General features: G+C 32.6%; 2 protein-coding genes across 2 annotated transcripts; one reads left to right on the plus strand and one right to left on the minus strand.

Moving 5' to 3' along the window:
• Nucleotides 1-2,327: 2,327 nt before the first annotated feature.
• Nucleotides 2,328-7,205, minus strand: LOC102626373 (ethylene-responsive transcription factor WRI1). The gene is made up of 7 exons (XM_006471281.4): nt 6,649-7,205; nt 6,408-6,490; nt 6,163-6,171; nt 5,967-6,055; nt 5,739-5,863; nt 5,546-5,622; nt 2,328-3,291 (listed from the first exon to the last, which is right to left on the minus strand). The coding sequence occupies exons 1-7, from the start codon at nt 6,918-6,920 to the stop codon at nt 2,597-2,599; spliced, it is 1,350 nt and encodes a 449-aa protein (XP_006471344.2). The 5' UTR covers nt 6,921-7,205; the 3' UTR covers nt 2,328-2,596.
• A 3,378-nt stretch (nt 7,206-10,583) lies between these two features.
• LOC102626079 (replication protein A 70 kDa DNA-binding subunit A) lies at nt 10,584-13,873 on the plus strand. Its single transcript, XM_006471280.4, has 2 exons — nt 10,584-11,067; nt 11,207-13,873. The coding sequence occupies exons 1-2, from the start codon at nt 10,772-10,774 to the stop codon at nt 13,485-13,487; spliced, it is 2,577 nt and encodes an 858-aa protein (XP_006471343.2). The 5' UTR covers nt 10,584-10,771; the 3' UTR covers nt 13,488-13,873.
• The last annotated feature ends 28 nt before the right edge of the window (nt 13,874-13,901 follow it).

The raw sequence follows: 13,901 nt of genomic DNA on the forward strand, positions 1-13,901 counted from the left end.
CAATTCATGGCATCCATTACACAGAGCAAAAATACATAAATCTACTCTCGGTCTCATTATGTATCCTCAAATCATTCAAATATTGGCCAAATAATTAAAAGCATTAAGCACAATAATGAACACTCAATCATGGAATAATTAATTAAAAATAACATAGATTTATGGAATTAAATCTTCATAGTTAGGCTACATCGTAGCCCTAGTAAAATAAATTAGTTCATGAGAATATAAAGAGAATCCATTAATTTAATTGGAAACATTCAAGTAAGATAATAGAGAAGAGAGAAAGAAAAAACTCAAGAATTAATGTGTCTTCCTTCTGCTCTAAATTATTCCCGCTGCTCTCGGTTTTCCTCAAAACTTGCGGCTGCTGCTCTATTATTTTTCTCTTTTCTCTTGGCTTCTCTCTCTTGTGCGGCTGCCTTTCTTCTCTTTTATAATGATGTGGTTTCTTCCAAATCCTTCAAGGAAAAGGATTGCAAATCCAGCCCACGAATCCTTAAATGAAAATGATTAAAAACAAAAGCCCAACCGCCTATTTCATTCCTAAGCCAATCATAATTAAAAGCAAAAGCCTCTCCACGTGTTGCATGCCATATTCTCTTTGTAAATGAATTCTTCAATGCTTCCTACACGTGCTGCATGCATGCTTAATGATTAATTAAATTAAATCCTTTGTGATTTGTTCCAATTAATTTTCTTTAATCCCATATTGTACCTAAAATAATAAAATATGAAAATTAAAATAAAATTAACATAATAAAACATAAAATTAAGTTATGGAAGCATTAAAATAATAGATAAATTATGAGCACATCAAATTCCTTTAGGTTCTATTTAGTATTGAAGTTTTGTAATTTAAAAGTTACAACTGCTATAGAAAAAAATTGTAATTATAAAATAAAAGTTGATAATATGTAGTAAATATAATTTTTAAATAATAAGTTTGACAAAAATAATAAAGATATTATAAGATTTTCATCATATAAGTATGAAATCAAATCAACTTAACTTCCAAGATATAGTAGTTAATATTTATCAAACACTTGTTATAACTTTTAAACTATAATTGTGTAACTTCAATGCCACACATGACCTTAGTCTCTTAATTTGGACTTTATATAATTACTAGTTGAACTATTTTCATCTTAGGTGGAGTTTGTTTTTTGTCTGAAATCTGAATAGACTTGAATTAGTCTGAATTCTAAATAGAGTTGAAGTTTAATCTGAATGATATATTTTTTTTTTCTGAAGAGTTAAAAATTAAATATTAAGTTGTTTATTTTTTAACTTAAAAAACCTGAAAGCTAATATTTTTATATTCATGCCTTTACAAATTATAAATGTTAAATAAATAATAAATATCTTAAAGAATATAAATAAAATAATAAATTATCATAACTTAAATTATATTCAATTAAATACAAGTTTTTAATATTCTATATTTTATATGTTGATCAATTTTATTATAGTTTATAATGTTTTTATATGAAAAATATTCATAAAAAATCTAAAGTAAATAAAAAGATTAAAATAATAATAGTCTACCACTATATATTATCACAAGTTATATAGAAATGGGTAATAATGCTAATTATTAAATTATTTAGGTAATAATGAAAATTAAGTAATTAGATAAGGATATTTTGGAGAATATTTTTTTAATGATTTCATTTAGACTTTTTAGATTAAGCAAAACTTAAAAAAAAAAGGTTAATAATTTAATGACTTAATGACTAAAAATTTTCATTAAGTTGAAAAAATAAATAAATTTAATGACTTAATTAATTAAAATTAAGTCATTAAATAAAAAAAAAGGGTCCCTTAGTCTCCTCGGACTTTATATAATTACTGGTTGAACTATTGTCATCTTCTTTATCATGGACTTCAAAATTAACCTCTCCTTTCATGAAGTTAACCATGTACATTCGGCGAACTTAAGTATAAAGCGCTCGGTGGGATAAACACAACTTAAGAGATTTTTAACTTTCTCTCTCTTTATACTAATGGGTTTCCTAATTTCGTCTTTCTATTTCTTTTCAAAAGGATAAGATTCTTGGCCTCCCGTTTCGTTCCTTCAATAAAGTCATCTCGCTAGCCGAGGTTAAAAAAAAAAAAAAAAAGAAGCTAAAAATCAAGAAAAATAATAACATCAACAACAATAACTACTGTTTATAAAAATAAAATTGATGAAATTTTATTATCTGATTCTACATGTGTGTGTATTCAAAATTTTAGTAGTGAAAATAAAAGCCCAATTGTATGACATAACCATTGAGATTATACAAAAATAAATATGGATAATTGGAAATAATCCATCAAAGTATTTGAATTTTATCTAAAATTTTGGATAAAGCTTGATGCAGTTTTCCAGTTATCCTTTTCAATTTTTTTTTTGAAACTTTTCAGGTGGTTAGAATGGGACCATACCACGAATCAACATAAAGTTGGATTTTCTTTGAAAAGAAAAAAACTTTAAAAAAAAAAAAGATTAAAAAAGAAAAACCCATATTTCATCCACCCACCAACAACAAACTCAAAACAAACACCCAACAATTTTGTTTGCTCTCCAACCCTCTTAATGATCACCACTACTTCAAACACTATAATTACAAGAAACCGAGGTTGTTGTTGAAGAAGATGGCGATGATGCATTTGAAGAAGTCGAAGAAGCCGACAGCAGCCTCGAGACAACTAACTTATTACCATTTTCCTCTTCCTCCTCCTCCATGTTCCCCGTGTAATTGTCGTTGCCCTCGGGATTATTTTCATTAATGTACTTCGACACTTCTTCTGCTTCCACATCGAATATGAAGTCTATGTTGTCCTCGAACAACCCCGTGTTATCGAACAAGTCCGGCAGCTCACCGGCGTTTCCCATTGGGATATCGGGAAACGTTAGCGGAGTTAACCCTACCGCCGTGTCCAGGCAGAAACTCCATGTTAGCTCGTGCTCGTCAGTAGCCGCCATAGCACAACTCGCGTCCATCATGCATGAAGGAAGTTGTGTGTTTTGCTGAAGTACTTGCTGATGAGGTGAAACTATTTCTTCTTGTTGCGGTAATAATGCTGGCTGCGTTTGCTGCTGCTGTTGTTGTTCTGGTTGTGGTTGTTCAACTTCGACTTCTGCTTCGGTTTCTTCGGATTCCATCGAGGAATTCGGAAGAGGGAAAATTCCTTTCTTCTTCAATTGATCAATGTAATGACTAATGTCAAAGTTGGTCACTGCATTTGCACCTCTATACTCAATTGCCGCCATGTCATATGCTGCCGCTGCTTCCTCTTGTGTGTCTACAGAGTAAAGTTTCAAAAGCAAAGCCCAAAAATTATTATACTTTACGAAAACATAAAAGCCAACTTTATGATATACAGAAATTAAATATAGGATTAGAGGGGTCACGTGACCTCTGCAGTCCAATATTGGTAAAGATTTTTAGATTTTTGTTGTTTCAATGATTCTGCAAAACTTTATATTAATTGATATTTTAATTGTGGCATGCATGCTGGCAGGATTATTGTGGGGACAATGCATGGATCTTGTCAACTGGAGAAAGTACAAGACAAAGCATCAGCCGTACTTAAAATTGAATCCCAGTTCACTTGGTAATCATATCCTTTTTTTCTCCTCAACTTTGAAAATAAAATAGGACAAGAAAATGAAATTTAAGGAATAAAAAGAGGAATAATTTAAAATTGATATTATTATTATTATAATAGATCCCAAAAAAAAAAAAAAGTGTTCTATTTAGTGGTTGTAGTCGCTATATCTAATTAAGTCAAAACCCTAGATCTTAACTCATACTAAAGATATTTTGAAACTTACCGTGATCCTCACACATGATACCTCGTGGCTGTCACTCAGATCGGAGGATAGATCTTAGCTTAATTAATATTATAATTAAACTAAAAATTAATCACACAATGTAAATCTCCCTTTTGACGGGCCAAGTCACGTGCCTTGCCGCTGTCTTTTGAAGCTATCTACGTGTAGTATCACATATTCTGCTATTAATTAGAGAAGATTCCAGTGCACTTAATCTGGGTTTTGGGATCCGACGATCGAAGCAAAATGTTCACTGACATATCTTGTGGAAAAAGTGACCCAATTTTCTTTTGTTTTCTAACTTAGGTAATAATATCTGGGTCCCTAATTTTCCATATAATTTGTCAAAAAGAAACATAGTTTGTGTATTGTATCAGCTAGCTCCTCATCCAAATATCCTTCAATATTATTAAGATCAGCTGGTCTGGCCACTAAATGATAAAAAGAAAAGACAAAAACTTAGATAACATTAAAAACAAAAAAATAATTTTCAAGGCAATGGAGTTCTTTTCTTTCTTTCTTTTTTTTTAATAAAGGGAAGACATCCTCCCCTAAGAATTATTTTTGTGAAGATAATATGGTGTTTATTATAGTGGGTAACTGGGTAAGGGACCCATTTGACAAAATGGTAAACCTATGCCCTCATATTATGAAATATGAAAACTAAATTACCCCAATGCTATTTTTTTTTTAATTCTACGGTCTAGAATTCTTCAGAAAAAAATGAGTTGTTTTGGAAAGAAAAATCACTTTCAGAATTTTTCAAAAAGCAAAATAGTTTGTGTATTGTATCAGCTAGGTCCCCATCCAAATATCCTTAGATATTATTAAGATCGATTGATCTCTAATATGAACGTTTGGATGCCACTAAATGATAAAAAGAAAAGACAAAACTTAAATAACATTAAAAACAAAAAAATAATTTTCAATGCAATGGAGTTCTTTTTTCTTTTAATTGAATTTTTATTTTTATAAGGGGAAGACATCCTCGCCTATGAATTATTCTTAGGAAGATATTATGGTGTTTGTAATAGTGGGTAAATGGGTAAGGGACCTATTTGAAAAAATGGTAAAACTATGCCCTTATTTTAGGAAATATGAAAACTTAATCACCCCAATGCTATTTTTTTTTAATTCTACGGTCTAGAATTCTTAAAAAAAAATGAGCTGTTTTGGAAAGAAAAATCATTTTCAGAATCAGAAAAAAAATAATTATTATTATTATTATTAATACGGGAAAGCTGAAAAGGCAGCATCTTGACAAAACAATATAATAACATTGCGAACTGTTTACCAAACCTATTGCCACGTTAGCCCTTTGTTGACTGAAGCAGCCTAAACGGTTCGAAATTGGCATCCAGTGCATAGAAAATTTGTCACTATACTAATTTTGCAACCAACATAAATAAAATCACAAGCTCGAAATAGATTCGAGCCCAAAAAATTTTTTAAAAAATAAAAAATTTGCTTAAGCTTCGAAGTAAAAAATTATCCACGTTTAATGGAAATTATTAAGTTACATTAATAATGTAATCTATATGCCGTGTATCATTTAGAGTATCTGTTAAAGTCGATGTATGTTACATGTTAATGTATCCTATTTAACATTTTTATTCAAATCTTATGCAATTTCAGCTAATATTGTCTATAAAATGCATAACATTCGTGTTATGAATCATGAAAATTAAAACGGTAATGATGATAAAGGAGAAGAAATATTACTATAAGTTCCGAGATAGAGATATTTGTTTCCAAACACGCGTCCAATCCGCGCTTCCCACCGTCCGTTATGGTGATGCCTGTTATCATCAAGGACTCAAAAAGTCTATAAACTCGAGCATTTTTAGTTAATCCATACCGTTGCTGATTCCAATCTAATTATTATTTTTTTAATTAATCACAAGTGGACAATTACCTCGCCACCCCTCGATATTTAGAAACTCCTCTGGAGAATCCACTGCTCCTCCTCCTCAGAGAGGCCAAATACTCTTCCTTGGATGCCTTTTGCATTTCTTCTAGATCGTTTTTGTACGTTTCTATCTACAATTAACCCCAAAAAAAGAAAATTGAAATTGTAAAATCATAATTAAAATTTTACAATTAATATGAATTTTTTATTATAAAAATAATTTAATAAATATACCGGAAAATTGAGAGTCGTTTCAGGACCCCAGTACTTGAGGGCAGCGAGATCGTAAGTACGAGCAGCAGCTTCTTCACAGTCATATGCCCCTAGAGTCAACAAATAAACCCCCCAATTCAATTAAATTTGTATTTATTTGGCTAATAAATTAGAAAAATAATAAATGCTAAAAACAAATAAATAAACTGAGACTTACCCAAATAAACTAAGCCGCAACAGAAGTGTATTTGAACGTTACGAATTGACAAAAGATAATCAGGAATAAAAACATATGTCAGTATACAAATTATTAAAAAATTAAACACAATCAACTAATATAAAAAATATTTAATTAAGTATAGTATTAAACTAAGATTACAGATCTCCTTGATTCTGTTGATTTATTTTTCTTTTTATATTAGAAAAGTAATAATTAAAAAAAAACACTAATTAAAAATTTACCTTGCTTCCCTTTCTTGTTCTGAATGTTATTCCAAGAGCCCTTGTCCCATAGATGAGCTTCAAACCTTCCCGTCCATCTATGTCTGTAAATTCATTTTACAAAATAAAATAAATTAAAAAAATGTCAAACATGCAATTCAACAATTCATTTGTCTAAATAACTAAATTAATTAATGTGCTAGTTCTAACCAAAAAAACAAAAAAAGAAAAAGAAAAAAAAGAAGAAAATTAATTAATTAACCTGGTGACGCCTCTGTAAACGGAGCTTCTTCGGCTGTTATTATTATTACTACTAATGCTATTATTGTTGTTGCTAATGGTAACATTTTTCTGGCGGCATTTCTCTTTGTTGTTGGGCTGATCATTTTTTTTCCTGGGCCGTTTGATTTTGGGTTTTTTCTCTACTTGACGATGATGATCATCATCATGATGATGAGGAACAATGACAATCTCTGACCCCACAAAAGAAGAAGAAGATGAAGAAGAACAAGAAGAAGCAGGGGACCTCTTCATTTACAAATTACAATACACACACACACACAAAAATCCTTTCCCTCACTTTCTCTCCTTCCAAACAAAACAAAAGGATATATAAATAAACAGACAATAATGTGTTTTAATGTTTTTGATTGTCTTTGGTTAGGTTTTGTGTGTGAAGACTTTTATGTGTGTGTGTTTTTTGGCAACCAAAGTTGTTTACCAAAAACAAGAAGAGACAGAAGAGCAAAGATGTGAGAGAGGCAGAGAAGAAAGGAAGTGAGAGTGTGTAGAGAGACAGCTTAAGGGGAAGTGAAGTTTTGAGTTAAAATTAAATAAGGGGTAGGAAAAAAAATTAAATAAATAAATAAACAATTAACCATGGGGTTGAGTTAATTAACCATGAGTTAATTTTTCAAATGGGTTAAGGGTTTATAATGCCCCAACACTTGGCTTCCAGTGCAGCCATGCCACCAATGGCATGTGATTTCTACTCGCTCGCTTCTTTCTTCTATGCCGTGGAAGAAAGAAAGATTCTTTTTTATTCGGCTTCCATCATCCCTCCTGTTTTTTTGTTTGATTTCAAGTGTTTTGGTGAATTTTGATCCGTTGATTTTAATTATATTCATTTAATCTTAAATTCAAAAAATAAGAGGGATAATCGCGTAGTATATTTTGAAAGTTTAAACGGTCATAAAAAAAAACATATCTTTGTTGTTTTATAAAATTAGCATGAAAATAAATGAAATTGAGGCCTTTTTTTGTCGCAATTGAGACTAAGTGTTCATTGGCAACAAAAATAAACCCAAACAAACTCCAAAATCGAGTTATTAAAAAAATTAAAAAAAAAAACAAAATCAATGAAATCCATATGAAATGTGGCAATAATATGAGAATGCATATTTTAATTTCAATTTTTTTATTTATGGCAATTACATGAATTTTAAATCATCGGTTTTCATTTAATCTCGTAGTGGAGAGGGTCATTTATGGTATTTTATATATTAAAATTTCAAAATAATTATGTATTCACTTGAATATAGTTTTACTTATAAATGTTAAAATATTGTGATATTTAATATATTATTTATTTGACATTCAAATTTAATAAGGATACAAATGTAAAAGTATATATTTTTAGCTTTTTAAGTTGAAAAAAATAAACAACTTAATATTTATTTTTCGAAATTCAGACGAAAAAACAAACATATTATTCAGATTCAGACATTTAGACCTATTCAGAATTCAAACTAATTCAGGTCTATTCAGATTTCAGACAAAAAAACAAACGCCACCTAAGTGTTCATTGGCAACAAAAATAAACCCAAACAAACTCCAAAATCGAGTTATTAAAAAAATTAAAAAAAAAACAAAATCAATGAAATACATATGAAATGTGGCAATAATATGAGAACGCATATTTTAATTTCAATTTTTTTATTTATGGCAATTACATGAATTTTAAATCATCGGTTTTCATTTAATCTCGTAGTGGAGAGGGTCATTTGAATTGATCTAAATGATATTTGTTGATATAATGATTACAATTTACATAAAACACCACCCAAAAATCTAAAATTTTTTGACATGGTTACAATTTACATGAATCTAAAAATTTTTGTTGATATAATATTTGAATGGACTTTTTTTTATTTATCTTTTTTTTGACATGGTTACAATTTACATATACATAAAATCTAAAATTTACTAAAAATTTAAATACATTCTTCTTCTTTTTTAAACACCACCCAAAAATACATCGAGCATTATATAAAATTTTACTGCCACGAATTTATAAAAGAAAGAAAAAAAAATTATATCCTTATGAAATTGGGGGAAATTATAAGCTCCAATTAGTGCTCCAAGCCTTCATCTCACATGTGTCATACGCGTCGGTTGAATAAAACCCACTCGTGCCATTTTACATCAAGTTGTTAAACATGTGTCAGTTGCTTGGTGACTGGTGAGTTGGTGGGGGGGGATTTTGGTTGTATGTAAAAAGACTTGCAATACAAGGGACGGGTGAGCATGCATCTGACGTGTCGGATCTGTGACAGACGTGGGACGTCCTCCGTCGGCCTCCCCCTTTCTGTATAAAAATATCGTACTTTTTTCCTTCCCCCTTTAGAAATAAAACGATTACACGATTACACGAAAAACAAATAAAACAAATAAAACAAATAAAACAAAATTGAATGAACTTTAGAACCGAGTGCATCAGCAACAACATATGACACGTCGTTCTATATTCGAGGGCAAATATGTAATTATGGCAACGAGGTGACGGAAAGATTGCAGAGGATCACTCTTTAGAAAATCAAACTAGATATTGGGCCAACTAAAGTTACTGGGCAGACAATTACGGGCCTCATTGATGTTTGCCCTTAATTTATGGCATTTGTCAACAATAGTAATATTTGACTACTTTAATCTATCTCTTTAAATATGATAAAGTTACAAATTCTTGTACAAATTAATTTAGTATTAACTTATTGATTGAATAAAAATATAATAAAAACAAATCATATGAACCAAAAAATATTTAATCTGACTAATTAAGTCATATTACATTAGTTTGTACACAAAAATTGTACAAGAATTTTTAGATATATTATTACTCTTCTCTCTTTAACCAACATTGTTCTCGTTTTTAGCTTGAAATATTAAAGTACATGTAAAAATAGGGCAGTGATAATTTCCCCTTATTTTTTTGTAAAAGCGCCCCATTGATTAACACACCCTACTAAAAAAAATTAAATTGAATATATTTTGTAAACATATCCCATAAATATAAAAAATGCCCTTGCCTATCTAATATTTATAATATTTTTTCTTTTATTCTTTTAGATTTTTTGTTTTTCTAAATGATTTTGGTTTGTTTTAAACTTACTAATTGCGTTAGGAATTCTTCCCTTGGCATATCTCCTTCCTCGAACAATGCAATATTAAGTATTTTTTATTTTATTTTCCAGTTTCTTCCCTTTACATTTTTTCTTCATCTATCATTGCAATAGTGAATTCTTTTTTTATTTGAACTGTTAGAAAAAAAAATTAAGAATATGAAAACTCCTAAGTTTATATGGTATAATAAATTCAACTTATAAATTATAATAAATAATTTAAGTAATAATTATTTATTTACTTATTTTAGTTATTTTACCTAAGGATAATATTGTAATTACAAAAATGGAAAAGGTTTGGGGGTCGATAAAAGAGCTGACCAAATTTTTAAATGTTACCATTTCTTTCTCTCCCATCTCCTTTTTTTACCGACGATTAAAAATTCATGAAAGTTCTGCGTCTTTTAATTTTATGACAATTTTTTCGATTCTATAATTATGTAACTGAATTTTTTTATCCTATTGGAGCGTGCTCGGACTTAAACTTGTGCTCATAATCACTTATAGCCAGTAATTGGGACTCTAATTTCATGGCTCAAATAAGATTATCATTATCAAAATATTCGGAAACTTCGAAACCCAATTTTGCTCCGGTTTATAAAAAAAAAAATAAAAATTGATGAATAAATATAATTTTAGAAATAAAATCAAGTAAATTTGGAACCGCGGGTTAATGGGCTTTATTTACAGGAGTCAAGTGTCGCTGCTCTTATTTGAAAACCAAAGTTGAGATAATATTTGGTACTACAGAGACGTCGTCGTTTTGACAGCAAATGGAGCGAACGTGGCAAAATTCTAAAAGCCAAGCCTTCCATTTTCCCTCTCAAAACTTAAAAGAAGCTTGCAGTCAAGAGGCGCTTCAGTTTCTCTCTGCTAGGGTTTGAAAAATAGTTTTCAACTTTTGCTTCCGTTGCAATTATCCAATTATCTCTACGATCCCATCAAATTAGTCCTTAATTTTGGCAGACAAAAAAATCAGGTTAAAAAATGGCAATAAATTTGACGGAAGGAGCAATATCGTTAATTTGCAAAGGCGACGTGACGACGGACAATCACTTGATGCCGGTGCTTCAAGTTATGGATTTAAAGCTCGTCGTTTCAAAGCAGCAGCAGCAACAACAGCAGCAGCAGCAGCGGTTCAGGATGGTGTTGTCGGACGGGTCGCTGAGCCAGCAAGGGATGCTGGCTACTCAGAGAAATGAGTTGGTCACTTCTGGTCTTTTGCAGATTGGTTCCGTTGTTCGATTAACAAAGTTCACCTGTAACGTCATCCAAAATCGCATGTGAGTGGTTCCCATTTTCTTTTTGTATTTATTTGATTTTTCGAATTGGGCATAAAATTTAATGTATCGTGATAGCTTGTATGTGTTAAAGTAATGAACTTGGGTCTTTTTCTTTTCTTCTCTGGTTCATTTGGGGCAGGATTGTTATTGTTATGGATTTGGATGTGATAATTGATAAATGTGACCCGATTGGGAAACCTGTTCCGGCACAAAGACCCTCTTCAAATGAACAACCAGGGTCGGTTACTGGAAATCCTCAATCAAATGCGACTGGGGTGTCTCTGCAACACCATAATAACACTAGAGTGAGTCAATTGCCTGGCGACACTGATGCTGTCCCCGCGGCAAGACATGTTGGTTCAAATCTGCCTCCCAATTACTTTAAACCCGAGGTTGGTGCTGGGTCTGGGTCCTTTAGTAATCAGAGCGCAAGTTTTTCCAACCCTAGACCAGAATTTTCCCGGCCTTATGCAAGCAATTATGCCCGTACACCTCAAGCACCCTATATGCAGTCACCTTCAATGTACGCTAACAGAGGACTGGTGGGTAAGAGTGAAGTTCCTTCCAGGATAATTCCAATTGCTGCTCTGAATCCTTACATGGGAAAGTGGACAATCAAGGCGAGAGTGACAGCCAAAGGTGAGCTTAGACACTATAACAACCAACGTGGCGATGGGAAAGTATTCCATTTTGATCTTCTGGACTCTGATGGGGGAGAAATTCGGGTAACCTGCTTTAACGCGGTGGCTGACCAATTCTACCACCAAGTTGAAGCAGGTAAAATATATTTGGTTTCCAGAGGAAGTTTAAAACCAGCTCAGAAGAACTTTAACCACCTTCATAATGATCTTGAAATTTTTCTAGACATGACGTCAATGGTACAGTTGTGCTATGAGGATGATGCTTCAATTCCTCGGCAGCAATTTCATTTCCGTCCTATTAATGATGTTGAAGGCATGGAGAATAACAGTGTTGTTGATTTAATTGGTGTGGTCTCATATATTAGTCCGACTGCTTCGTTAATGAGGAAAAATGGTACTGAAACTCAGAAGAGAACCCTCCATTTGAGAGACATGTCTGGCCGGAGTGTTGAATTGACGTTGTGGGGAAATTTCTGCAATGATGATGGGCTAAGACTGCAACATATGTGTGATTCTGGAGTCTTTCCAATCCTTGCTGTAAAAGCTGGTAGGGTTAGTGATTTTAACGGGAAGGTTGTGGGGACTATCTCTACAACTCAGCTATTTATAGAACCTGATTTTCCCGAGGCTCACAGGCTAAAGGAATGGTTTGAGAAGGAAGGGAAGAACACCCAGTCAGTCTCTATTTCGAGGGACTCATTGAGTGTGGGAAGGGCAGATATCAGAAAGACTGTATCTCAAATTAAAGACGAGGGCCTGGGGACTAAGGAGAAGCCAGATTGGATAACAGTCAGTGCAACCATTGTTTACATAAAATGTGACAATTTTTGCTATACAGCTTGTCCCATCATGATTGGAGATAGACCATGCAACAAAAAAGTTATGAATAATGGGGATGGGAGGTGGCATTGTGATAGGTGTGATCAATCAGTAGTTGAATGCGACTATAGGTACATACTCCAGTTCCAGATACAAGATCATACTGGCTTAACATGGGTAACTGCATTTCAAGAGTGTGCCGAGGAAATCATGGGCATGTCTGCAAAAGATTTGTATTCATTAAAATATGTTGATCAAAATGATGAGAAATTTGGAGAAGTTGTTCGTAATGCTACCTTTACCAAATATTTGTTCAAGTTGAAAGTAAAGGAGGAAACGTTCAGTGATGAACAACGTGTAAAGTCAACAGTGGTGAAGGCAGAAAGGTATAACTATTCGTCTGAAACTAGGTTCATTTTAGATTTGATGGATAAGCTTAAATCTGGGGATTCAACTTCTTTTGCCCTGAAGGCAGAAAATATAATTCCCAAACCAGAAATGACATACACTGGAACAGGGACTATTGGAAGCCGACAAACTGCACCAGTAGTTGCAAACTATGTGGGGAATAATAGTAATGCTGGTGCGGCATCTGGATTATTGGCGAATCAAATGGGTCAATACGGAAATCAATACAGTGGTTCAAGGCTTCCTGCTGCTGGAACTTCTGCTGCACGGCAGTCCTGTAGCAGTTGCGGGGCTGTTGGTCATAGCACTATGAATTGTCCTAGTATCATGAGTGGGCCAGGGCAGTCTAGTGGAGGAGGTTATGCCAATAGTTTTTCTTCTGGAGCAGGCATTGCCACTTCTAGTGAATGCTATAAATGCCACAAGACTGGACATTGGGCAAGAGATTGCCCTAGTCTGAATGCTGCTCCTCCAGCTTATGGAAGCAGCGGCATTGGCATTTCTGCAGCCGGATATAGGGGTGCTCCAAGACAACAGGTTGGTGGCTTTTGATGATGCTACTAATATAATAATTCTGTACAAATTGACGCCTGTCTGTTAAAAAAGGTCCATGGGATTAGTATTTTCAGTGCTCTGTTTTGATCTGGGTTGCTAGCTGGTGTTTTTTGTACAGCAGTTTTAGGAGCCCATGTGTTGCATTTGCAAGCATCTCGCTTTTTCAATGTATGGATTACAGCTTTCTTGTGTGATGTTTCTTAAACTTAAACTAAACTGTGTAAAGTTTTGTTTCCCAATAATTTATGCTGTACATTTTGTCTGTGGGTTTATGAGTCCTTAAATTTCCTTAATGGAACAGTTTTGTGCTCATTCTTCTCACATGCTTTATTGGAAACATCTTGATCTTGTATGCTTCATGAAGTTATGCTGATCTTTACCTATGGGTTTTGGTTGATTCTTGGTGTTGTT

This window comes from Citrus sinensis, chromosome 5, assembly GCF_022201045.2.
Source record: "Citrus sinensis cultivar Valencia sweet orange chromosome 5, DVS_A1.0, whole genome shotgun sequence".
NCBI classification, from domain to species: domain Eukaryota; kingdom Viridiplantae; phylum Streptophyta; class Magnoliopsida; order Sapindales; family Rutaceae; genus Citrus; species Citrus sinensis.